This window comes from Lucilia cuprina, chromosome 4, assembly GCF_022045245.1.
Source record: "Lucilia cuprina isolate Lc7/37 chromosome 4, ASM2204524v1, whole genome shotgun sequence".
Lineage (NCBI taxonomy): Eukaryota > Metazoa > Arthropoda > Insecta > Diptera > Calliphoridae > Lucilia > Lucilia cuprina.
In genome coordinates, this window is record NC_060952.1 from 76,552,180 (window position 1) to 76,578,583 (window position 26,404).

The following is a 26,404-nucleotide window of genomic DNA, read 5'->3' on the forward strand; positions in this document are numbered from 1 at the left end:
AGTATACCACACAAAACATAAAAATAAATCTACTGCCTAAATGTAGGCCATACACAGAACACATGTTTTATTTATCGATAACTAGGCAATAAAAATAAAACTTCTCTTTCTGTTATCTTTCTTTATTTCTCCTGCTTTTTATATTGATATAATTTAAATAACTTTAACAAATACAAAATAAAATTTATGCTTTTTAAATTATTATTAAAATTTCCATAAAATTAAATTCAAATAAGTATTTACATAAATATAATATTTAACAGCTACTACAGTTTCAACACTTCAGCTTGTTGAAAATGTAAAAATAACTAAAATAAAGAAAAAAAATTCCAAATCCAATTTAAAGCCAACACCCCCTCCCACCCTCTAGCTGCTTTTCTTTTTAACAGCAGACAGGCCTGTAATTTGTTGCTTGAAAAAATATTCATGAAGATTTTGTTTAATGAACCATTAAACGTGTCTGCATAATATTTTTTTTAAATAACTTTTTTGTTACTTTTTTTCTGGGAAAAAGGCAAGAAATTTTTTAAAATTTTAATTTAGTTATATGAATAAGATAAATTTATTTTGGAAATATTTCGTAAATAGTACTATTTCTCATCATATTCAGAGTTCTTCTGATGAAAAATGTAACATTTATCAGGCAACTATAATGTATAATTTAGATTAGTTTGAACGGAGGAGATATATTACATTAAATACGAAAAATACCTTTAATCCAATATGTTGATGAAAAAGTCTTATATAGCGTCCTTAGGAAAGATTACATCGTAATTCCTTAGAATATTCTAATCAGTTTTCCTTTGAAAAGTAGTAACTGACATAACCACGCTCTCAAGATATTTGGTGTATTCACTCGGTGTGCTATTAAGTCTTATGGTCATAAAATATTAAAATTTTATGATAGTTTTAAAAAATTGTTGTTGTGGTACGAAGAAAAAATGCTTAAATCATAAGACCTTTTTTAATGTGTAAATCTAAGTCGTAAGAGAAAAACTCTTCATCGATCCGGTAATAAAATTAAGAAGTTTTGCAATACGAACTACGAACTATGCACAGTTTTGTGACTTTAAAATTAATTAAATTTGATTAATTTATTTATAAAAGTTACTAAATCAAAAATAAAAGGAATAACTTGGTGTTTGTATACTTTAGCCACCGAATGTATTTAAAATAAACGGCGTCAGAAAATATTATCGACTTAGTTATCGACAACAGCTGTTTATGTTTATTTCTTTTGTGCCAAGAAAATATTTTATAATTTTATGAAAAATAAACTATTTTATCAATCAAATATTTAAGTTTTTTTGATTTGTTTTTGACACTTTTATTAAAAATGTGACTGAAAAAGTATTTTGTCCTTTTATGAATCGACGATTGTACAATTGTACAACAACAAAATATTAAAAACTGAAAAAAGTACTAAATAAAAATGTACCAAACATGGAAGAAATGTAAGTTAGATTGATAATTTAGAAAAGAAAAACAAGCAAGTGAAAAAAGTACTAAATTGAAAGAAGTACCAAAGAGCAAATCATACTAAGATCAGCAACATAAAGGATTTACACAGATTTTAATTTTTTTTTTTTAATTAAAACCACTTAAAAAAGTAAAAATTCATTAAAAAGTACTAAATAAAGAAAAAGTACTTAAAAGAAAAGAGTAACCTAACGAAAAAACAACAACATATATATAAAGAAGCGTAACAGTAAAATTGTGTTACTAAAAGTAACAAGTATGAAAAAAGTACTAAATTTTAAAATGTACCAAAATATATGAAAACAAATAGTATTAAATAGAAACAAGTAAGAGTGATAGAAATAAGAAAAAGGACGAAAAGGATAAAACAAACTAGAAAAGATCATATTGCCAAATTATATTAAAAGGTTCTAATAGTGAAAACAGAAAAAAGTATCAAAACAAAAGGACACGAATTAAAAAAAGTACCAAAACAAAAAGATACCAAAACAAACTGGAAAAAACACATAGCCAAATCATATTACAAGGTTCTAATAGTGAAAAAAGTACCAAAACAAAAAGATACTAATTGAAAAAGTACCTAAATAACAAAACTTGCTAAACAACTATAAAAAATCAACAAAATAGTTAAAACTTGATGCTGTTTGTAAAATTCTATTAAAAAGTAAAAAAGTACTAAAAGTTAAAAAGTTACTAAATTTAAAAAAAAAAATATACAAAAATTATTAAAATCAACAAATTTAACAAAAATTTAATTGCTGGATTGTTAAATTTCTTCTAAAAATGCCAAAAACTAAAATAGTACTAAATAGTAAAAATGGCCAAAAGAAGAAAACATACTAAAACATAAAAAACCCTAAAAAAGTAATAAAAAATATTGATAGACTAACAATTTAAAAGAAAAAAAGGGACCAAATTAAAAAAATTACAATAACAACAAAATAAAAATAAAAAATTATTAATCACTTAAGTTTTTAGCGACTTATGCATAAACTTTTAGCAAAGGATTATAAATTAAATTTTCATATAAAATTTCTTCTATAAACCTTTGATAAATGTTTAGGAAAAATATAATAAGTTTTTTTACCCCATTTTTTATAAAAGATCTAATTTTAAACAATTTCCTTTTTGAATAAATATTTTAACAAATATTTAACGACTTTTCCCCTATTAACACTTTATTAACATTGCATATAAAAAGTCATTTCATTTTCAATGTGAAATTTTATTTTCATTTCTATATATTTCTATGTATATTTTCCAAAAGCATATATTTTATGTTAAAGCATACATACTGAAAAATGTTCTATATATAAAAATAAATTGATAAATTTTGTTGGTATTTGCTGCTGCATAACCTGAAATTCCATTACTTCCAATGACCCATTTTTACTAAGTAAGAGGAATATGTGACAGACTAACAAAAATACTCACCCTCTCAAAATGGAGCCTTTATAAAAGATAAGTAGTATCCTTGATAATAACAAAAAAAACGTTAAACTCCAGAGCTAAATGCAAAAGAATACAAAAACTTTACTAATAAAGAGAAAATTATCTAAAATACTCTTAACTTTTTAAAGCTAAAACAATAAACTCAAGGATATTTTTACTCTTGAGTTTTATTTAAAAAACATTTTGAGAGAATACTAAAAAAAAACTCAACTTGTTCTCTTGAGTTTTATTTAGTAAAGAGAGAAGGAGACAAATTCTATGAGAACGTAATGGATTTTTTTATTCTCTTTATTTAATTGAGAATTTAACAGTTTTTATTTATGTCACTCAAGGAATTGTGTTTACTCTTGAGTGAAATGTTAATTACCGTTAAAATAACAATTCTCTTTTTTAAGTTTTAAGCTCTTGGCTTATATTTACTTAATCTTTTCAATGTTATTGTTATTGTTGAGAGTATAAATACGTTTTCTTTTATTTCGTTTTATATATATATATATGTATAGGAAAATTATGCTCTGTTTTGCTATTTACAGATACATACACATGTATGTATGTCAGCAGTATGTTTATGTATTTGACCCAATTTCTAGTATTCTTTGGTTTCATATACAAAAAAAAACGAAAAGAAATGAAAAAGCATCAACTTCACATGATTTTTATTTACGCATGTATGTGTGTGTATAAATGTTTTCAGGTCCTTTGTGTATATCCTTATGCTACACTATGCTCTCATATATACACTTGAAATTTCATACAAATATCCTTGGAACTTAAATACTATACACAGGCATACACATAGAAACACATACTCAAGTAAATTGTTTAAGGGGGATGATAATGATGATGACGACGACTATGTTGATGGTGTTTGGAATTTAAGAATAATATAAAGAAAATCCTTTTTAAAGCAAAATAACTTAGAGCTAGTATGTGGTATCCTTAGAGTAATATATGTTTGAATTTAAGCCTCAATCTAGGGAAGAAAATTCATACATACATACACACACATACTCAAACAATCTAATTTAAGTAGTAATATATGTTATTTTTCCGTTTTGCTATTGTTGAAAGTTGTTAGTAAAGTTGTTGTTCGACAAAAAGATCAAAGCAACAACAAAAAAAGAAGAAATATTGTTGGTTTTTTTTTTTGTTCCTTTATTTTATTACAGAAAAATACCAAATTGCCTTATTATGTCAGCCAACAGCAGTGGTAGTATGTCATTATATATAAACATATTTAGTTCTACTTGTTCCTATAATATTTTATGTCTATTTATGTTTTTTTTTTACTTTTCTTTCGGTCAAATAACACAAAAATTTGCTGTGTTAGGTAAATTTGTTGGAAATTCATTGAAAATAAAACACTATAGGAAATAAATGAAACAATGTTTCCTGTTGAAGCTTTCAGTAATAGCATGAGAGTATTTTGGGAGTAATTTTTCTAAAGTCCTCAAACTATTGTCCAGACTATAGGTGAGACTATAGTCCAGACGATAGATGACACAAAAGCTCAGGCAATAGACGAAACTATAGTATAGACGAGACCCTAATCCAAACTATAGATGAGACTATGGCCCAGATTATAGACGAGAATATAGTCCAGACAATAAACGAGACTATACCAATGACTATAGTGCAGATTATAGACAAGACTATAGTTCAGACAATAGACGAGACTACAGACCAGACTATAAACAAGACACATTAAAGACCAGACTATAGAACATATTATAGACGAAACTAGAGTATAGACGAGACTATAATCCAGTCAATAGACCAGACTAAAGTCTAAACAATAAACGATACTATAGTCCATTATAAAGATGAGACTTTAATTGCGACTTTAGACGAGACTGTAGACCAGACAATAGACTTTATATAGATCCAATGACATCACAACCTTTTTGCAAAATTAAAGGCTTTTAAAAAGTAAATGAAATAATTTCAACACATTCAAGTAAATTTCCCTAAAATCAACGGGGCGTATAAGTGTTGTGAATAAATTTCAAACATAAATTATTAAGTATACGTTCCGTATAACCAGTAAGTAAAATCGTAATAGTTTTTTTTTTCTTTCTCTTTTGTTTTATTACATATTTTCTTAATTAAAACATATTGAAACCACTTACAGCTATAATAAAATATAAACAATTAATATAAAAACATAAATACATACACACACAAACACATACTTAAATATTTATAACACTTAATACGTATACATAAACAAGCTAAAACAGAAGAAAAAAAAATAACCAAAAAGAAATAAAGAAAAAACACGGAAAGAAAATAAGCAAAAAAAAATAAAAAGAACCCGGAAATAAAAACATACATCTGTGTTAAATGGCTGCTCATAAACAAATGCTACAACATACAACAACATAATGATTTATGTGGTATGGGTGTTTAGGTTTCAGTTCAAAAAGAGTATGAGTGTGTGTCAAAGTTTGTTAATATTGCCAAAGGTATTAAGTTAAGAAAATTGTATATAAATCTTAAATCTCTTGTCTTTAATAGTGGTCATAAATGCATTTGCTTTCATTTTCTATTTAGAATGTTTTCCTTTTATCCTTTTTTGTATGGATTTAAAAAGCAAGATTTTGTTACACTTTAACTTCTTAAGTTTTTTGGTTGGTTTTCGGTTTTGCTATTTTCAACATTAATTTTAACCTTAAATAGGGTTAATAAAATACAGTATGGTTATACTAATTGCCAAAAAAAAATGGTAAAAAGGGAATATGGTTAGGATGGTAAGGATGGTAAGGTAGTATATTTTCTTAAGTAGTTTTTAGATATACATAAGTACAGATTATTGTCTTATTTTCTATGCCTTTTAACGGTTAGTTAAGAATTAAAGTTGATAAAGTTTTTAATAAAAAAGTTATTTATAGGTCAAGCTAAAAGGATATTTCATATATTACCAAGTTAAATAAGGGCCAATTTTTGGCTGAAGTATTAGGGATTCTCAAAAGTTGTTTTTGATTACTCAATTAGTTAATTGTGTTTGCCAGTTAAGGCGCCCTAAGAAGGTGGTTTAAACTTAAGCAAGAAATGTTAAAGTGTAAACAGCTGATGCAAAGACAAATTAGTAAAATTTTTATGAAAATAATTTTTTATTGATTAGTACAAATTATGAATTTTTTACTTTTTATTCTTTTGTATGGCAACACTGTGAAGTTTAATATTGCACTCAAAATCGTCAAAAGGATTAACATCAAATTAAAATTATTTTAAGATTAACTAATCTGATTACCTTAAGATTAACTAATCTTATTATTGCAGTTTAACAACTTTTGTTAACTGCAAAATATGATCAATGTAAATTTTTACCATTTCTCTTTTTCTATTACATGTTGTCGAGTAATGCATTAGCGTTTAAAAACGTTTAATTTTAGGGAATTTACTACAGTCAGACAAAAAAAAATTACAATTTTGTGTGTTTTTAACCGTTCGAAAGTCTGAAAATATACAAATTATAAAATTTTCAATGAATTTTAACTGCATTATCTACACACTAATGCTCTCTTTTGACGGGTAAGGCCGTACTCGATAAAACAGCGCTCAAAATAAACAATTAAACTTATGGCCATTTTTCTTAAGATTGTCAACTTTAAAGCATTTTCTTTGTTAAATTAAAAAGAAAACATAGACTTTGTATATATCGTTGGGTAGGGAATTATGTCTACTTTTTTGAAAATATAATATATTTTCCATAATTAAACAAAATATAAAAGAATTTTTTGAAAAAATTAACAATACACTATATTACTTTTTAAGACACTCTTGTCATTTATACAAAAATTTTGAAAGCTAAATAATTTTCAAATTTATAATTTCCATATAACTCAAAGTCCAAAGCATCATTCACAATTTTTAGCACTTAAAGAAAAATTTGCATTTTCTATGCAAAAAATAATAATAAAGAAAAAACAAATTATTTTTTCTATATTACTACTACAACTTGCTTAACCTTGAAAAAATTTTACAAAAAAATTTATATATAAGCACTAGTATTGACATACTTTTTGTTTTTAGTTTTTTTTGCTATATTTGACACAAAATGTGTATAAAATAAAAACACAAACACACACTAAAAATCAACAAATTACGAAAAATCTCGAAAAAAGTGGGTCAACGGCAACAGCAGGCAGCCTCAACATGAACATTATTATCATCAACATCATCAACGCCAACAAAAACAAACAAAAAGCCAGCCATCATCAGTAGCATCATAGCTATGCGTTGCAAATACGAAAGAAAAAAAGTGTCATGCAAATTAGAAATGTCATTAAAATAAAATGCATAAATAACAATAACAAATAAATTACTAACACGCAGTAAAGAGAAAAATAAACTAAACAAAATAATGCATGTTTGCTTATACAAAGCATACTTTTAGGAGTCTAGAAATAAAAACTGTTACAAACTAAAAGACAACAATGGTGTTGCAGATGGTAATGATGTTGACGATGATGTTGATGATGATGTTTTTGATCATGAAGTTTGAAAGAAATAACGACAATGAAAGAAATTGGGTTAGTGGCACAGGGCAAACTAGATAAACATACATATGTACATGTTAAGGTATATATTTACTTAGTTAGTACATAAAAGTATAAACAGACATACATATTTATGTTTTAAAGTATACACTAGAAAAATCTTATAAAGAAACCCCAGATTTAAAAGAAAATTTTAGGATTTTGGATAGTTTCAATTTCAATGAGTTTTAACAATAAAATCTTAAGAAATATAAAAATTTTAATAACTTAAAAACTTTTTTTATAATTTTTAAAATTTTTTTTATGAATTAATAAAAATTTCTTTTTATTTTTTAAAGAAGACTTGTTTATCTAAAGTTTATAAAAGAAAAAATACAATTTTTTGATTTTATGTCAGAAATAACTGTATTCAAACTTAACAACCCACAATAAACATTTTTAATATCACTGTTTTATCCTTCATGCTTGGACACTGCTTTAGCGGTCACGGCCTTACCAAACAAAACAAGAAATTGATAAAATGTAAACATTTAACAATAATTTTAGATATTTAAAGACTTTTATACTTTTTATACCCTACACCACTATAGTGGGGAGGGTATTATAAATTTGTGCTGATGTTTGTAACATACAAAAATATTGGTCCAATACCCACCTTAAAGTATACCGATCGATTCAGAATCATTTTTTGAGTCGATTGAGACATGTCCGTCCGTCCGTCTGTCCGGCTGGCTGTCCATGTAAACTTTGTGCGCAAGGTACAGGCCGCAATTTTCAAGATAATTTGATGAAATTTGGACCAAGCATGTTTTTTGGCACAGGGACGAAGCCTATTGAATATGGTTGAAATCGGTCCATTATTTCACCTAGCCCCCATACAACCGTACCTCCCGATTTGAACTTTTTATGCCATATTTACGTCAAAAATTCTGCTATCTCTTTAAAAATTGGCACAAATAAGTTTTATATAAGTATAAATGACGCTGCAGATTTTCGTAAGGATCGGCCTATATTTGACCCTAGCCCCCATACAAACCCCCCTTCAAAAAATGACTTAAACGTCTAAAATTGACTTGTAACCATTTGTATCGCAATGAAACTCAACAAAACTAACTGTTATTTAGAAATATATCCTTTTCCCAAATTAACCGAGGATCGACCCATATTTGACCTATATAAAGCCTCATTTAGAAATTTTAGTTTTTTATCAATAAATTGCTTAAATATTTTGGAATTATTGGTAATATTCAACATAAAACTTTCTTTATAAAAAATAAAAATTTTATAAAAAGTAAAAATCTTAAAAATATACTCATGGTGTAGGGTATTATATGGTCGGCCATGCCCGACTATACTTTCCTACTTGTTTTGAGTAAAAATACATCTTTGCATTAGATTTTTTATATTTCCCAGGATATTTTCGCGCTTTATATTAATAAAAAATCAAAAATTTCCAAAAAACAATAGTAAAACCACAAATGATAACATTTATTGCAATAAATATGAAAATTTCGAAATCTTTAAGGGTTTTAAAAAATTTTAAAACAAATTTCAATATTTTAATTATATATTAAAGAAATTCTTTGATAAAAATCTTTTATGACCTTAATTTAGTTTGATTTTATTAATGATTTCCTTTTTGTTACTCACAACCCTGAGAATATGCTGCATTCAATTTTATATGTAAAAGCTATAGAAGCAAAAAAAGCTAACAACATTTTTTTAATTTTTGAAATTATTAAAAAAAAATCTGTTTTTCAAAAACTGTTGAAAGTTTTCTTGTAAAGGCAATAAATAAAAATCTATTGGAATTCATTAGAAACAGCTTTCAACGGTTAATGCAACAGTAAAAAAGAGTTAGCTAACTTTGCATCTAAACAGCATTCATAAATACTTGATGATATGTTGAAGGATTTTATGTTGCAAACAGAAATAAAAAAAAAACATGTCAAGGCTATATGAGCTTGCAACACAACAAAAGTCGAACCTAGTTAATTGAATATTTTCACTTTTGTTTTTCTTCGTTTTTCATCTTTTGTTCACACAAATGAATTTGCAAAATTTATACAAAGTACATAGTAATAATGGGACAAACGGCACAAAAAACAAGTATATATAACTAATTAAATATAAACTTATTACTTTCTTTTTTCTTAACTGCTGTAGCAAGAAAAATTGACCCAGTTTATAATAGCATTTATGTATTGAAAAAGTAGGTTAGCCATAGATGAAAACCAAGGAATGAGTAAAACAAACTGCAAATAGTTTACTCTACAACATAAGTACATAAATAAGTATTTGTTGTACATACATATATATGTATATAACCATTTTATTTACATTTTTTACATATGTATATATATATTTATATAAATAACTATGTAGTTATTTATGACCTCGTGCTGATTTTTAATTTTATAAAATTTTTTTTCTCTTTATATACATACAATAACATACTTCAATAGCATGTAATAAATAATAAAAAAAAACTTTAATAATACATATTTACAATAATAACAATAACATTCACATGCATGTTATAAATTAACACTGAACATACCTTTTGTTTTAACAAACCAACACGGCAACTCTTATTTACTTTGTAATATTTTCGCTCTTTTGCTCTCTCGTTATCTCTTTTGGTATGCTGCAAAAATGCATAAGCAGGTTTTGTAAAAAAAGTACTTAGTTACAAATTAGGTACTTTTTCCCCAGTAAATTTTGTGCAAAGATTGTAAATTGAATAAAAATATATTAAATAAAATAAAAGTAAACTGTTTTAGCTTTATTTTGCTACACTGCAACCTTTTTTGGTAAGGCCGTGATTGTTAAAGCAGTACCAAAAAGTAAACAAACAAAATTAATAATATTTTACTTTTTTATTTAAAAATATAAAATGGAAATGTTTTACATCATTTTGTAGGGAATTGTTTGTTCCATTCTAAAGTAAACATTATATAGAAGAACTTTTCTTAAGAAAACTTACTTTAAACCAGAGATACAAAGACCAGAGACGGCTCAAATCGGCAGCTGTTGGCGGCGGTAATTTTTTTGCAAGCTTCGCCGACGCCGATTTCCTTCGGCTCATAAGACCTGGTTCACACTGGAAAACTTTTTTCGGTAAACTTTTGATTTTTGTGTGCGAGAGAAATATAAAGAATTATCAACCATCTCTTTCTCTCACAAACAAACAAAAATTTCCCAGTGTGAACCAGGTTTAAGCTAAACCGGTTTAAACGTAGCCGCTGAAAAAGATTGGACAGGTATTTCAAAAAATAATCTAACCAATTTGAACGGAGCTGCCACTAATTTAAATACAAATCGAAAAGAGTTGCGACATAATATTGTGATAATATTAAAATAGTGAAAACTACTATAATAATGTCCATTTTCTGTAGAAAAAAAACTTACATAGAGACAGTTTTATATAGAACAGACTATTATACAGACAATTTAGCCGCCGCCGATACTTTCTATAATAAGCCGCCGACCGAAATTGGTTGCTCCGCTGATCATTTTGCATCGGCTTGCATCTTTGCTCTAAATTTTTCTAAAACAAACTTTATCTAGTCAAATATTTCTTAACTAAACTTTATCTAGACAAGTTTTTATACGGAAAACTTTATGTAGATAAAGTGTTTTAAAGAAATCTTTATATAAAAACATTTGTTAAGAAAAAACTTCCTTTAGAGGAAGTTGCTTAAAGAAATTTTGCGTATGTCGGCTAAGTTTTGTTATTTTGCAAAAAATTTTGTATATATTGTTATTATTAACGCATTTTTATACATTTGTAAAGATTACATGATAAGATACAATTTGATATATAATAAGTCCAATTTAACCGTTTTATGTATTAAATAATTGACCTCAAACTCAAAAAACATCCAAAAATATCTTTATACTTTATTGTTTTATATTATATTCATTGACACTGCCTTGCCGTCAACGGTATTATCAAGCAAAACTTAATAAATTGCTAAATACTTTTCTAAAAAATAGTACCAAAATATTCAAAAGTACCAATTTCTGTTATAGCTCTAAATTACATCAAAAAAAGTACTTTTTACTTCACAGTCCTATTCTACAGTATTGTCCTTTTCAACCTGTAAGTTCTGGTGCTAAAAATGAGAGTGTATGCAAAGGAAACAAATAAAAATAAGAGTTATTTCGTCATCGTTTTATGTCGGCATCCTTTCGTTTTTATTAATACATAAGCACATGCCTATGTAATATAAAGGACATACAAATACATACTTACACACATAGAAATGACGATGATGATGGCGCTTAAAATAGCATAGAATTGAAATGCAATTTTTGTTACCGCTTTACCACTACATTCTCAACTGTTACCGGCCACGCACCGGTTTTATAAAATATAAAATATAAACTAAAAGATAATAAAAAATATTTTTGAAATAAAGAATAATTACAACAACAAAAAGATATTTATAAAATTTAAAAAAAAAACGTAATAAATAATATTTTTTAAGTGCTTTTTATACAAAAGAAAAAAATGAAAAATTATCCTCGAATTACCAGGCGCAAAGTAGGCCTAAAATATTTTCTATTCAATATAGTTATAAAAATTTAATGAATTTTTTTTTGTATTTCTTTCCTTGCAGCCCAATAAATCAAAATTTGTTTGTACCTGGAAAGGCTGCACGACTAGTGAACATACAAAAGCCAAAATTGAACGTCACATACGTATTGTACATCTTGGGTAAGTTTTTTTTTTCAATTAAAGCATATTTAATTTTTTTAATTTATTTAATTAAATTGCATGTAAGTATTTTTTTAAATATGTCAGTGTTTGTTTATTAAATATTTATTTATAATTAATATTGGTCAGTAAAAATGTAGACAAATTGTGAAAATTGTTATTGTTGTTGTTTAGGGGCGTATAAATAATGTCACAGTTAAAATTTTTCAAATTACTCATTGTCCTCGGGGGAAATTGAAAAAATGTTTTGCTGCGACATGTTTGAACATGAGAGTAAATAGAATATTATTAATGGTGGATATTAAATATTAAAAAAAAAGAGTTTTATAGAAATATAAATAAAAATAATTGAAAAATTTTGTTTAGTTTCTAAGGATTTTTATGAAAATTTCTAGTGAATCCTATTTATTTTAATAAATACTTTTAAAATGGCCTATTTAAGCTTTTATCAACTCATTACTGTTAGAAAAAGTTTAGACTTTTAATATTTTTTTTAATTTTATAAAATTTCCTTAATAAAATATTTAAAAGAAATAAATGTTAATGTTTAGTCTGATTAAAAAAAAAAACTTGACATGTTATCAGAGGAATCATTATTAAGTTTAAGTTTTGAATATGAACCTGATAGCACCACAGGAATCAAAGTTATAAGTTCCCCAAGGAAAAAAACATTTCTCGTACTATATGAATAATTAAAAATAAATTAACTTAAGTATTTATAGTCTGATTTAAAAGATTTAACTATATATTAAATCTATAAGTCAAATACTATAAACACCCTTGCTTGAGTTTAATAATCTCTGAAACTTTATGAGATATTCACATTTGAATATACATATTCAAGTTTTTGTATATATTTAGAAAGAATAGAACTTGTTAAGAATCATTTCCAAGTAACTTACTTTTTATTTAGCAAAAAGTTCGGCACAAAATTCCTGATTATGAAAAACATTCTATATGTTTGAAAAGATGATATTATTAGCTAGCCATTGATATATAATATGCCTATTTTAACTATACCTCTTGCCCGATTAATTGTTTTAAACTTTAATAAATACTACAATATTTTATTTTAAACTTGTAAGATTGATAAGACAATTATGCCTTACTAGATGACGCAGTGATAAGGCTATGCAGTGTTAGTAAATATATAAGAAAACCTAACTTAAAATTTTAAAGGAAAACAAACCTATTTTGTTCTGTTCTTCTCTTACAACTTTTCCACTTAACAGATTAATAGCGCCGCTCCGACTTTCATGAAGTGCAACAATATTTTACAAAAAAGCTGTACGTTTGTTTAGGCAGTGGTCGGCTATGCAGTATCAGTAAATAAATAAGAAAAATTCCCGTATTCAAAAACATATTAATCACTTATTTTAGGTTTATTACGCACATTTTCCATGCAAAATTTCTACAATAAACCATCAATAACTTTATTAAGCATTTATGAATATGAAGGTAAAATTATAATTTACTAAAGTTAAAATTTTTTAACAAATATACTTTGATCTCCTAGGGTTCTATAGTTGAAACGAAAAGTCGACTTTTCGACCTTTTGAATTTTATGAAAAGTCGATTTTTCGACTATTTTCATTTAATTAAAAGTCGACTTTTCGACTATAAGTTTTTTATAAATAGTCGACTTTTTCCGACTTTTCGATTTTATTCTACTTTTCGACTTTTTTCGATTTTTCAACTATTTTCGACTTATTTCGACTTTTTTCCGGATATTTTTTGACTTTTTTGTGTTTTTCCGACTATTTTAGAGTTTTTGACTTTTTTTACACTTTTTAAAATTTTCGACTACTTTTGACTATTTCGAGTTTTCGACTTTTTTGACTTTTCGACTTTTTTTCGACTTTATTCGACTTATCGACCTTTTTCGACTCATCGACCTTTTTCGACTTATCGACCTTATTCGACTTATCGACTTTTTTCGACTTTCAGACTTTTCGAGTTTTTTACTTTTATTAAAAAAGTCGACTTTTCGACTTTTTTCACTGACGATAGTCGAGTTATCGACTTTTTTGGAACAAAATAGTCGATTTCGACTTTTTTCGACAAAAAGTCAACTGTTCGATTATTCGAAAGTCGATTATGATCTCCCTAATTTACCGTTACAACTTTAAGTGATGCCAACTGTTATAAAAAATTATTTTTTCATATTTAAAAACAAACATCAAAAAAGAGATTTCTGTAAAAAACCCTCTAGTAATTGCTGAAAAGAAAAAACAAAAAAAAAACAATCAACCTTGGTTTAAACAAATTAACCAACAGTAGTTGTAGTTAAATGTACATATGTAATACTGTAAAAAGTTTACATATAATATATACATATTATCATTGTATCCACATACTTACATACATGGTCACCTATAAATATATAAAACTTTACATACCTATATGTATGTAAGTATATTGGCAAGTGCATTTATATACATATGTATTTACTCCTCAATGTTACAAACTTGTATGCACCGCCAACAATATTATTATTGCCTTGACCAACAACCATACAAAACTACAACACTACAATACTAGTATTTGAAATTCGAAAAAAAAAACAAAAAATTTGAAAAATAAATGCGCGCGCGCACATTTTACCCCAAAAGACAGAAAGCAATCATCCATCCTTACATACGTTGCAAATCCTTAGAACAAAAACACAACAACTACAACTAAAACAGAACAGCCACAAAATAGTTCTGTACTCTACTGTACCACTTATTTACTACACGAAAAGTAGGTTACTTGTATTCAGAGCAAACAAACAAACAAACAAAAAATGTATTGAAAGTGGGCTTTTTATATATAAAAATGTATATATACAGTTTCTCATACACGTATTTACCGGTGCAAAAGTTAACAATTTAGGATTTGAGGCCAAGGTTTATAGAATCAAAAAAAATGAATACAAAAAATCATAACATAAAAAATGAATACAAATATTCTTTTTTTATTATTATAAAACAAGAGAAAAACTGTAATTTTTTATAAGCAAAAAAATGCGAGGGCATTTGGTAAAATTCCTTTAAACTTTAGTAAGGATGTAATTAAGGCTATAAAGAAAGTTAGTTACTTAGTTATTTGTATATTAAAAGTATATTTAATTAGTATTAATTATATCGTTTATATTTCTTAAATAATTTGAAATATGAAAAAATTTCAAATAAAACTTCAACATTTCATATAAAGATATCACAGTGTCATCCGTATGAAACTGTTGTATCCTTATATTTGCCTCTATTTGACAATTGGTAATGCTGTTATCGGCAAAGCAGTTTTCAGGAATGTAAACATCAATTTTAAGCTATTTTTTTATTTATTTTTTTTTTTTTTTTGTTCTGTCCTTTATTTTTAAAATTATTTTGTTAAAATAAACATTCTACATATCATTTTGTAGGGAATTATGTCTTCTATTCGAAAATAACACAAAAATATTTTCTTTTAACTGATTTTATTTGTTTTTATGCTGAAAACTTTATTTAGAGAAATTTCATACATAGAAAAACTTTCATAAAGACAATCTTGTTTTAAGGAAAACTTTAGTTAAACTTTTATTAGGGAAACTTATTCTAAAGAAGAACTGTATGAAATGACTTTTATCAACAAAACTTACTCTAGAAAAGCTTTAACGATTTTTAAAGAAAACTTTTATAAAAAAAACTGTATCTAATGAAAAATCTCTAAAGAAAACTTAATATAGAAAAACTTTTTGGAAATACACATTATCTGTAGATCCTTTTTTTAGAGAAACTTTTCGAAATCTAACTTTATTTCTAGATAATTTTTTTAAGGAATCTATGAATAGAAACTTTTTTAATAAAAACATTATATCTTATGAAAAATTTCTTAAGAAAACATACTCTAGAGAAGCTTTTAGAAAATTAAAACTTCGTGAAACGTATCTAAAGAAAGCTTGGAGCACATTTTTTAAGAAACTTTTTAAGAGAAACTTTTCTTAAGAAAACTTAAGAGAAAACATTATGACGTATACTTTGTGGTGAAACTTTAGAAAGAAAGCTTATTCTAAAGCAATTTTCCGGAAGAAAACTTTAAGTAGAGAACTTTTTTTTACAGCCGCCTTCACACAAGCAAACAAGAAAGTTCCGGTTTACACAGGGAATCTTTTTTGGAAAACTTTTGATTTATGTGTACGTGAGAGAAGGAGATGATTGTTATTTCTTTCTCTTACACACAAACATCAAAAGTTTCCCCAAAAAAAGTTTTACTACGTGAACCGGCCAGCAGTAATATGATCTGTCAATATTTTGTGTAGAAGAGTACGGATGGGATCGTCTAAATGCAATAAAACCATCATCACACATTGAGAGAAAATACGGATGAAAAACCAAGCAAGTCACATTAGATCAGGGATGTATTTTTATGAAAATACTTACAAATCAGCTGTTTCTATCTTACTTTGTTATTGTTTTATACCAATCGTGAGTTTTATTATCTTTTTTGTTACACGTAAAGTGTGATCGTTTGAACGACCCTTTAGAAAAACATAGGCCTCTCTTCTGCATTTCAATTCGAATCGAAATTTTTTTCCGTTTGGCAACTTACAAAAACGTAGGTATGATCGTAACGCAAAATACACACGTTCGTAAAGGATTGAAACGAAATGGAATTGCTTCTTCTATTTCTAACGATTCAGTTTTTTGTTGGAATATCTTTTTTCGATCGTTGCGTAACTGAATATGCGTAAACGTAATCGAAATGTAGAATAGGGTTGATAATCTAGAGAAGCTCTTCCCAAAAAAAAATTGTATCTGTAGAACTTTTTTAAAGAAAATTTGTAAAAAGAAGGGGTTTTAAAGAAAACATTATCTAAAGAAATGTTTCTTTAAAAGCTGGAATTAGTTTGATTCCAAATAAAACAATTACATTAATATACTTTTTATATAGATTTTTTGTTTTTTTCAGTTTATTTTATTTTAATTTGTTTTTCTTCTCTATATATATATATATTAATATGTATTATTAATTTATAGCAAAAACACTACTACACTATTACAAATTACAAATAGTATTGTTTTAAACTTTATATATATTTTTTCAAGTTTAATTTCATTTTATATAGAGAATGTTTATAGTTTTTAGTTTGTTTTTTTGTATATGTTTGTTAAATCATTTTTATATAATAAAATGATTGATTTATGTTTTCGTTTAAAAAGTAGTATTTTAAAAACACAATTTATGTTTGTAATATTTAATTAATTAAACCCTTTAAAGTATTGTTTGTTTTTTAACATAATAAGCTGTTAGTTAAATAATAATATCGGTTTAAGTTTAAAACTTAAAGGAATTTTAAAAGTATTTTTATAGATTTTTCTTTTATTTTGTGTTTTTTTGTTAAAATGGCTGTGTGTTTTACTATTTTTTTTTTTAAATAAATCCTAACTATTTATGTTTTTAGTTTATAATTCGTTTCCTTGATTGTGTATTTTTATTTTTAAATTTTAATTTAACAATTTCTACTTTAGTAGAATTTAGCAAAAAAGCATTTAGTTTTTGAGGTTTAAGGGTGTTTCTGCTTTTTTAATTTATTTTTATAAAAACACTGTATGGATTTTTTTTCTGTTTGTTTTAAGTCTCTAAAAGTCTAAAAAATTGTTTGCTATTTTAAATATGTGTTATGTATATAATAATATATATATATATATATATGTATGTATGTAATATGTATATATATTTAACGCTATAAAAATAGTTTGGTTTTGTTTTCTATATTATTTTTAATATTATAGGTTTTATTAATATTAATACGAGAGTATTTTATAGAAATAAAAATATGTTCAAATTAAAAACAAATGTAGAAAGTTAGGTTTTTTAGAATTTATTTTAAATAGTTCTAAAGCAAATTAAAATAAACTGAGATTTATTTTCTTTAAAAAACTGTTTCTAAAATATTTAGAAATTTGTGTAAAAAAACGAAACTATACAAAGTATCAACTAAGTAATGAATAACCAAATAACTAAAGAAAAACTTAAAAAAGTAATTTAAGCTTTTTATTTAATTTCCTGTTTTAAATTAAAATCACTAACTTCAAGCTAATATCTATTAAACAAGGACTAAGTATTAATATTTTTTAAATAAAAAGAAAAATCTCTGTTTTCAAACAATTATTACAAATTTTCACATAAAACTAAACGAATTTTCAAAAAATTTTAAACATTTCCATAGTTGTTTTTAAACCCTAATTTAAAAAAAAAAATGGCCCCTATTCTACATTTCAATTTGAATCGAAATTTTCTCCATTTGGCAACTTTGGTATTCTGCATTTCGATTCGACTCTTCGCCACATAGACAAAAGCCCCTATTCTGCATTTCAATTCGAATCGAAATTTTCTTCATCTGGCAACTTTGGTATTTTGCATTTCGATCCGACTCTTCGCCAATGGCCCCTATTCTTCGACAATATTCCCCTATTCTACATTTCAATTCGAATCGAAATTTTCTAGATTTTCGTAAACAACAACTAAGACCTGGTTCACACTGGGAAACTTTTGTTAAGAAGCTTTTGATTTTGTGTGTGAGAGAATGAGATTGTTGATATTTATTTCTCTTTTTCCCACACACAAAAATCAAAAGTTTAAGAGTGTGAACCAAGTCTTACAAAAACGTAGGTACGATCGTAACAGAGAATACACACGTTCGTAAAGCATTGAAACGAAATGAAATTGCTTCTTCTTTTTCTAACGATTCAGTTTTTTTTTTGTTGGAATACCTTTATTCGAACGTTGCATAACTGAATGCGTTAACATAATCGAAATGCAGAATAGGGCTGAATAAACTTACAAAAACGTAGATCCGATCGTAACGCAGAATATACACATATTCGTAAATCATTGAAATGAAATGGAGTTGCTTCTTCCATTTCTTACGATTCAGTTTTTTATTGGAATACCTTTATTCGAACGTTGCGTAACTGAATGCGTTAACGTAATCGAAATGCAGAATAGGGCTGAATAAACTTACAAAAACGTAGGTACGATCGTAACAGAGAATACACACATTCGTAAATCATTGAAACGAAATGGAATTGCTTCTTCTTTTACTAACGATTCAGTTTTTTTGGTGGAAGACCTTCTTTCGATTGTTTCGTAAGACCTGGTTTACACTGGGAAACTTTTGCTGATAAACTATAGATTTTGTGTGTGAGAGAAAGAGATTTTTGATATTTCTTTTCCTTTCTCTCACACACAAAAATCAAAAGTTTACCAAAAATGGCTTCCGAGTGTGAACCAGGTTTAACTGAATGCATAAACATAATTGAAATGCAGAATAGGGGTGAATAACTTACAAAAACGTAAATACGATCATAACGCAGAATATACACATATTCGTAAAGCATTGAAACAAAATGGAATTGCTTCTTCTTCTTTTTCTTACGATTCAGTTTTTTGTTGAAATACCGTTTTTCGAACGTTGCGTAACTAAATGCGTAAACGTAAACGAAATGCAGAATGGGGGTAAATAATGAAACTTTTTCTTTCTTTTAGAGTATTTTTTTGAAAAAAATTTAAAAAATTTATTTAAAAATTTTTAACATAAAAAAAATTTCGAATTTCTTTAAATCTTAAAAAAAAACTGAAAAAACCATAACATAAACCAATTAAGAAAAAGAAAAAAATAATAGCGTTTGTTTTTTTTTAGACCAACATAATAAAGTGTAAATAAAGATAGAAAAAAGACTTTACAAAAGTTTTAAACAAAATAATTTGAAATACGTTCTCTTAAGAGAAAATGACAAACATTAAAATTAAAACTAATATTTTTTTTTTAATTATAAAATTAACTTAAGCAAACATTTCTTTAGATATTTTTAAACTAAAACTAAATTCTGTGATTTCTTTTTTTCCGTTTTGTTTTAAAGGAAGATTTTAGAAGTTTGTTTTTGTTTGTTTTCTTTTTTTTTTATATAAAATATGAAATCAACGTACAAATTTTCTAAATATGTATGTATATAAAAAAATATGTATAAAAATATAGTAGATTTTGTAAAAATAAATTAAAATAATAATAATTATAAAAAAATATATATATGAATGTTTTACACTTACAACTTAATATAAAATAAAGAAAATAAAGGAAAAGGGAAAGAGTGTAGTTTAGAAGGGGAGGATAAAAGACAATTATAATAGCACAACTATTTTAAAAGGTGGTTTGTTTTTGTTGGTATTTTAAAATGCTGGATTATGAAAAGATTTCAAGGAAAAGGTTGAGTGTATATGTGTGTACGTTTTTCTTTTTGTTTGTTTCTCTATTTAAATTTCTAATTACTAGTATAATTTACGACTGAGGATGCATAAGCGTATGTGAAATATCCATAGTAACATCAGTCAGGCCATTAACAGCCATGCCATTAACCATATTACCAGCTAAAATAAAAAAAAAACAAACAGAAACAACAAAACAAAATTTACGTTTACAAAAAGAGCTCAAATGTTTAAAACTATTTGTTAAAATTAAAACTATGCTCACTTGTACGCTGGCCTTGGGTATCTAATTGGGACCAGTACTGTTCGGAGGGACTTTGGGTACAAGTGCCGGGTGGAGCCTGTACGGGTGCACCGGTGTAACGGAAATATGGATTTTTCAAATCTAATGTATTACTGGAAGAAATCAAAGTGCCTTCAATATGTAAATCAATAGTAACATCATACGATTGACGTCTATTGGCTTCAAGTACTACGCGTCCCGTTAAAGTTTGTCCTTGTTTGATAAAGATGGGCATGGGTAAGAGACAGCGTACCTGATACCAATGTGTCAGAGGTGCTGTAGGTGAAGTAGACAGCCAAACATGTTGTATGGAACCACAAAATTCCACATCAAACCAAAAAGCTAAGCCATGACAAATGCCAGTTTGTAAAATTTGAAATTCCAATGGAATATCTAAAAAAAAAACATAAAATCCTTTAACCCAACTCTTCCTTTAAGGCTTTATAATACATACCTATATTATGTAAATCATTTTCATTATCCCGCAGAAAATCACAAACATGTCTCACTGACTTAGCCATGCAGATTCTAATATCGAATGTATCAACTATAGGCTGACGGAAATACTCCTTCATACCTTCTTTGTGTAAAGTTGTCAAATCGACACCATGAAATGCTGATTGATACCAAAAATTGGCTTTATTATATTGTTCCGAATAGAGTAACTCATCGGAAAATGGTGCCACATGTAAATCACCATGAGTGGGAAACATTTTACCATTTGGTTTTAGCCATTTACGTGCATGTAAATAAGTTTCCAACATACGTTCATTGTACAGCATATAACCCATGGGTTCTGAGATAATAACATCAACATGTTCGGGTAAATCAATTTCTTCAATTTTTCCTGGCATAACAAAGATTTTATCTTGAACATGATTTGATTCTACCAATTGTTGAGCATATTGAGCCATATTAGAGGCTTCAATAGCATAAACCTTAGCGGCGCCGGCCTGTACGGCAAAGAAGGAAAGTATACCTGAACCAGCACCCACATCCAAAACTACTTTGTTCTATAAAATATATAAAATTTATAAAATCATTTCTTTATTATCAAAAAAACCAAAAACCTACTTGAAAATCTATGGAATTGCCTAAAATGGCTCGTTGATAGGTACTGGTGCGTACATAATCTTGCATCATATTCTGTTGTTGTGATAAATAGCCATAAAATTGAAAATATTGTGAGGCCGAGGATTCTTCAGTTCTTTGTGAGAAAACCGATTTGGGCCGTAAACGTTTAACATGATCAATCAATTTGCGAAATCTTTGTTGTTCTATATTTGAATGTTTTTCAGAATTAAGTTTTTTGTTAACAAATAGGTAATTAGTTTTTTTCTTCTTACCTTGTTCAGTTGGAAAACGTAGTAAGAAATTATCATTGCCAAAAGATATAGCAAATGTTTGACGTCCCAATTGAGCGGCATCTGTATCTGACGTTACCAAATAATCTTTTAAAACAGTTGTAGGTGAGGATTCTGGAAATATATAAGAAAAAGTTCCCAATTAAACCTGAAAATTTGAAAGAAATTCTTTACACCTAGAAACCCTAACATGTACACATGCTTAAGTGTGTGTGTGTGTGCATATATTTTTTTGTTTGTTGGTTTCTTTGTTGTTTTGTTTTGCAGATTGTTTGTGATTATTTTAAACAACTTACCCAATGCAATTTTAACAAGTACACCTTGTGAATCATAACTGCACAATAATGTTGAGATGCCCTTGTATTTAGGACTAAATTCTAATTTAGATTCATCAGAAATTTCACTAATTAAAACACTACTAAATGTGCAAGTACCACTAGAACTCAAGCCCGATGAATTATTGACGGACGGTGAACCAATTAAAGTTGTTGTTGTTGTGCTTGAAGTTGTAACAACAGGCACAATGGCATTATTTCCCACTACAGCTGCAGCTGCTGCTGCTGAACTGCTATTTAGTATTAGTGCAGACGGTGTAGATGAAGAAGAGGAGGCGACAGCGACGGCATTGTTAGCTGTATTGTTCGCTATACTAGTATTCGAGGAAATAGCAGACATTTCTTTTGTTTTACTTAAATTTTTTCTTAGAACTTAAAAGGGGTTTTCTTTAAAATTTACACTTAAATTTAATAATTGACTTTGTTGCTTTAAAATGAAATAGAATTTTCTTGCCAATTTTGTTTGGTTTCAATCTTGTTAGTTTTAGCTGGTGGTTTGTTGGTAGTAAAAACTCGTTCTATGTTTTTTAGACCTAATCAAATTTTTAGGGGTTATGTTCTTGCTGTTTTTTTTTTTGCAGCTTTTACTTTCAGCCTTAATATAAATAAATAATGAATTATTGATTGTTCCCTTTTTGTTCTATGACAATCAAATTGTTTTTGTTATTTTCCAATAATTTATCGTTGCCCAAGACAATGCGCTTGCTTTTTTTCTTTCTTCTGTTCAACAATTTACTTTTGTGTTTAATTGTATTTTTTTGCTTGTTAAATTTAGTGTGTTGTGCGGGGTTGTGTTACTGGCTGCTGGTTGGCTGACTGGGTAAATTGTTTGTCTGCGCTGAGGCTGTCTTTTGTTGTTGCTGCAGTGACAAAACACGTTTCCCGTTATAAGCAATTGTTTATTCTTTAATAATATTTGCAATATTTTAGCAACTTCAATAGTTGATCTTGACAATTACACTTTAAATACCAGATTCTTTTAGATTTAATTTAATAGCACAGCTATTTTTTTTAATTAACAAATTTTGCAAAAGTTTTGCAAAGTGAACACACAAACACTGGGCAAACAAACGAATTGATAAAAATGCAAGAAAACGTAAACGACTAGTAAAAAAACAAACAAACGAGTAGCTGACTGTCAACGGCAGGGTTGTATTTTAGTTTTGTTTACAGAGTTGTTATTAGCTAAACAACTCTGCTTTGTTTTGGGGTAATACAGTTTTCATTTCAAATGCTTTTTATTAGATAAAGTTATGTAATTAGGTATATTATTTAATATTAATACTGCTATTGTTAAAATATTATATTTATTTTAGTTTTGTACAATGTTATCTAGTTTACATAAAATTAATAATTTATTAATTTGGTTATCATAACACTGTTGTATTTACTTTGATGCAACTGTATTATCTTGATATAAATACATAACAAATTAACATGATACAACTGTCGAAATGAAAAGATAATAGTGTTTAAAACAAAATTACTGTAATTTTAGTGTATTTTGAATAGTTTTTGATTTGTTTTTATTAAAAATATATATTAAGTTAAATTTAAATATAAAATTAAATTTTTAATGATAAATTAAAATTAAATATTTATTTTCCAATATTTTTTTTTAATAAATTTACTATTTACTATATTTTCTTTTTATTTTACTATTTCAGTTATAGTAAAAAATTACGTCGTACGGCTGATCATCACTTGGATAGTGACAGTCATGACAGTGATAGCCATGAGGAGGAGTTCTACTACACAGAAGTCGAAGATGATGACGATGACTGCAAAACTCCTAGTCCAACATCACCACCTACACTTAGCCACCGCGATATGGCACGTCCGCCACATGAAGATCCAGAATACCAAAGACAATTAGTTGGGAATTTTAAGTGAGTTTTGCCCTAATTAGTAACAGATTAAAAACATTATTTTAATTTTTAAATTATTTCTCCTATTTTTAACGAACATTAGACAAGGGCGTGCCGTAGCCCAATTGCAAAACGGTAAAAACAAACAACATCACAGTAGCAGCAGCAGCAGTAACAATCATCAAACACACACTATTTATGTGGGCAGCAATCAACAGCAGTTGCAACAATTGCAGAATAATAATACCAGCTGTATACCAACATCGCCATTAGCCCATCATAATTACACTTGGCCGCCAGCGAAGGCCAGCACAGTGATTACCACATCCATTACAAACACCTCAAATATTAACAGTAATAACAATCACCAGCATCAACAGCATCATGCTGCTGCGGTTACAAGTAATTATCATAGCAATAATCAACAACAGCAGCTGCAATCACAGCCAACGTCAACAACCACAACATTCATAAAACATGCTCGGGCCTCACCACGTCCGTCCCAATCAACAGCGCCATATCCATCACCAACATACGTCCATCAACATCACAATTACAGTAGTCCGGCACCAAATAGTCCCCCTAATAATACAGTAACAGCAGCAGGAGCTGCAGCAACAATCCTACATCATAATAACAGCAGTGCCAATAGTGTGCTACAGCAATTGTCGCAACAAAATGTAACGGTGACAACTACAAATCATCATCATCACCAGCATCATCAAACACAACAGCAGCTGCAACAGTTGGCCACTGTAACCATAACACCAAATTATACACATTCAAGAAATGTCCAACAACAGGATAATACGGTACATCAACAACTCCAGCAGCAGCAACATCGTTTACATCAATCGCCAACAACAGCCACTGCCAGCCATAGAATGGTTGCCCCAAATACAAATCAATCTAATTCTAATACTAGCTCAGTATCTGCTCTAGCGTCGGCGTCAGCTATATCCGGTCCCACAACAGCAGCAGCAACAACAACAACAAATGCGGGACATGTTCATCAACAACATGTTGCTGTGCAACATGCCAATAAACAAACTCCCAACTCACCGAATCGTCGCACAAGAGGCGAAAATAAAAAGTGTCGCAAAGTGTACGGCATGGATCGTCGCGAAATGTGGTGCACTCAATGCAGGTGGAAAAAGGCCTGTAGTCGTTTTGGTGACTGAAAAAGGCCCAAATCGTCGAAAGTGGCAGCAGCGACAACGACGATGACTACTACGACGAGTGCAAGTGCGAGTACGACAATAATGACTGAAAATGTTATGTTGCCAACGTTGGCGACAAGCATTCATCCCTCAACAGCAACAACAACAAATGCAGCAACAATAGCAACAACAACATTTACTAACTGTAATAATAATAGCAGTGGTAATAATAACACAAATTCAAATTTAAATAATAATATAACGGCCACAATGCAACGTTCAGCAATATATGAAAATGTCAACAATGTTAGCACATTAATAACGACAACTACAACAACAACTAAGACTACAGCTAAACGTCATGCCAATAATAATAATAACAATAACAACAATCAGAATAATAAGACGTTTCCCAGCAAACAATCAAAAAACAATTTTTTACATACAAATGCAAATACAAATTTGAATGCAATTCCCACCAACAGCAGCCACAACACCAACAGCAATACTAGTAACAACAAGTTCGTTAATGCAGCTCATACGACAACAACAACAACTGGAATTGTTGCTGCTGCTACATCTGCCAAGTTGTGTGGTGCTGTAGCTACTTCGGTTATTGTTAAACCACCAAATAATTTAAGTAAACCCAATAATATTAATAATAGTAATCATTATCAACAACAACAACAACTTTTGGCTAATGCTATGACAGTAATAACAACACAACAATTAACTAAATTAGAAGAACAACAACAACATCAGTCTCAAACTAACACCACCACGAGACATATTTTATTAAATTCTCCTATTAATACCGTTTTAAATGAAACTTCAGAGACCACAGTCAGTAACAGTACAACAGCAACAACAACATCATCACAACAGCAGCAACAACAGCAAGTGGTACTGTTACAATGTTAAATAACTATTAAAACAATTTTTGAATAATTTAGTTTTTTTTTTAATTTTTAAATTTAAGTATTAATATTTTCTTTTGATTGAGTACAAATTA

The 26,404-nt window shown here is 27.8% G+C and overlaps 2 protein-coding genes across 2 annotated transcripts in view; one reads left to right on the plus strand and one right to left on the minus strand.

Annotated features, from left to right (window-relative positions):
* The window catches only part of LOC111685738 (zinc finger protein 395), a 357,927-nt gene extending 332,510 nt beyond the window's left edge, over positions 1-25,417 (plus strand). Inside the window, exons 5-7 of the mRNA XM_046949763.1 lie at positions 12,059-12,156; positions 24,032-24,253; positions 24,336-25,417. Coding sequence (XP_046805719.1) covers positions 12,059-12,156; positions 24,032-24,253; positions 24,336-25,413 — 1,398 coding nt within the window. The 3' untranslated portion in view covers positions 25,414-25,417. The remainder of the gene's footprint in view (positions 1-12,058; positions 12,157-24,031; positions 24,254-24,335) is intronic.
* On the minus strand, positions 20,339-23,449 carry LOC111685739 (histone-arginine methyltransferase CARMER). The gene is made up of 6 exons (XM_023448016.2): positions 22,326-23,449; positions 22,012-22,143; positions 21,740-21,942; positions 21,120-21,678; positions 20,648-21,058; positions 20,339-20,544 (listed from the first exon to the last, which is right to left on the minus strand). The coding sequence occupies exons 1-6, from the start codon at positions 22,702-22,704 to the stop codon at positions 20,456-20,458; spliced, it is 1,773 nt and encodes a 590-aa protein (XP_023303784.2). The 5' UTR covers positions 22,705-23,449; the 3' UTR covers positions 20,339-20,455.
* Positions 25,418-26,404: the final 987 nt, after the last annotated feature.

Excerpts from the sequence above, each read along its gene's own strand:
- LOC111685739 (XM_023448016.2), bottom strand. The coding sequence starts at position 22,704 with ATGTCTGCTATTTCCTCGAATACTAGTATAGCGAACAATACAGCTAAC. Across the intron at positions 22,144-22,325 it reads ACTTGTTAAAATTGCATTGG|AATCCTCACCTACAACTGTT; the intron begins GTAAGTTGTTTA and ends ATATATTTCCAG. Across the intron at positions 20,545-20,647 it reads TACCCAAGGCCAGCGTACAA|CTGGTAATATGGTTAATGGC; the intron begins GTGAGCATAGTT and ends TTTTTATTTTAG.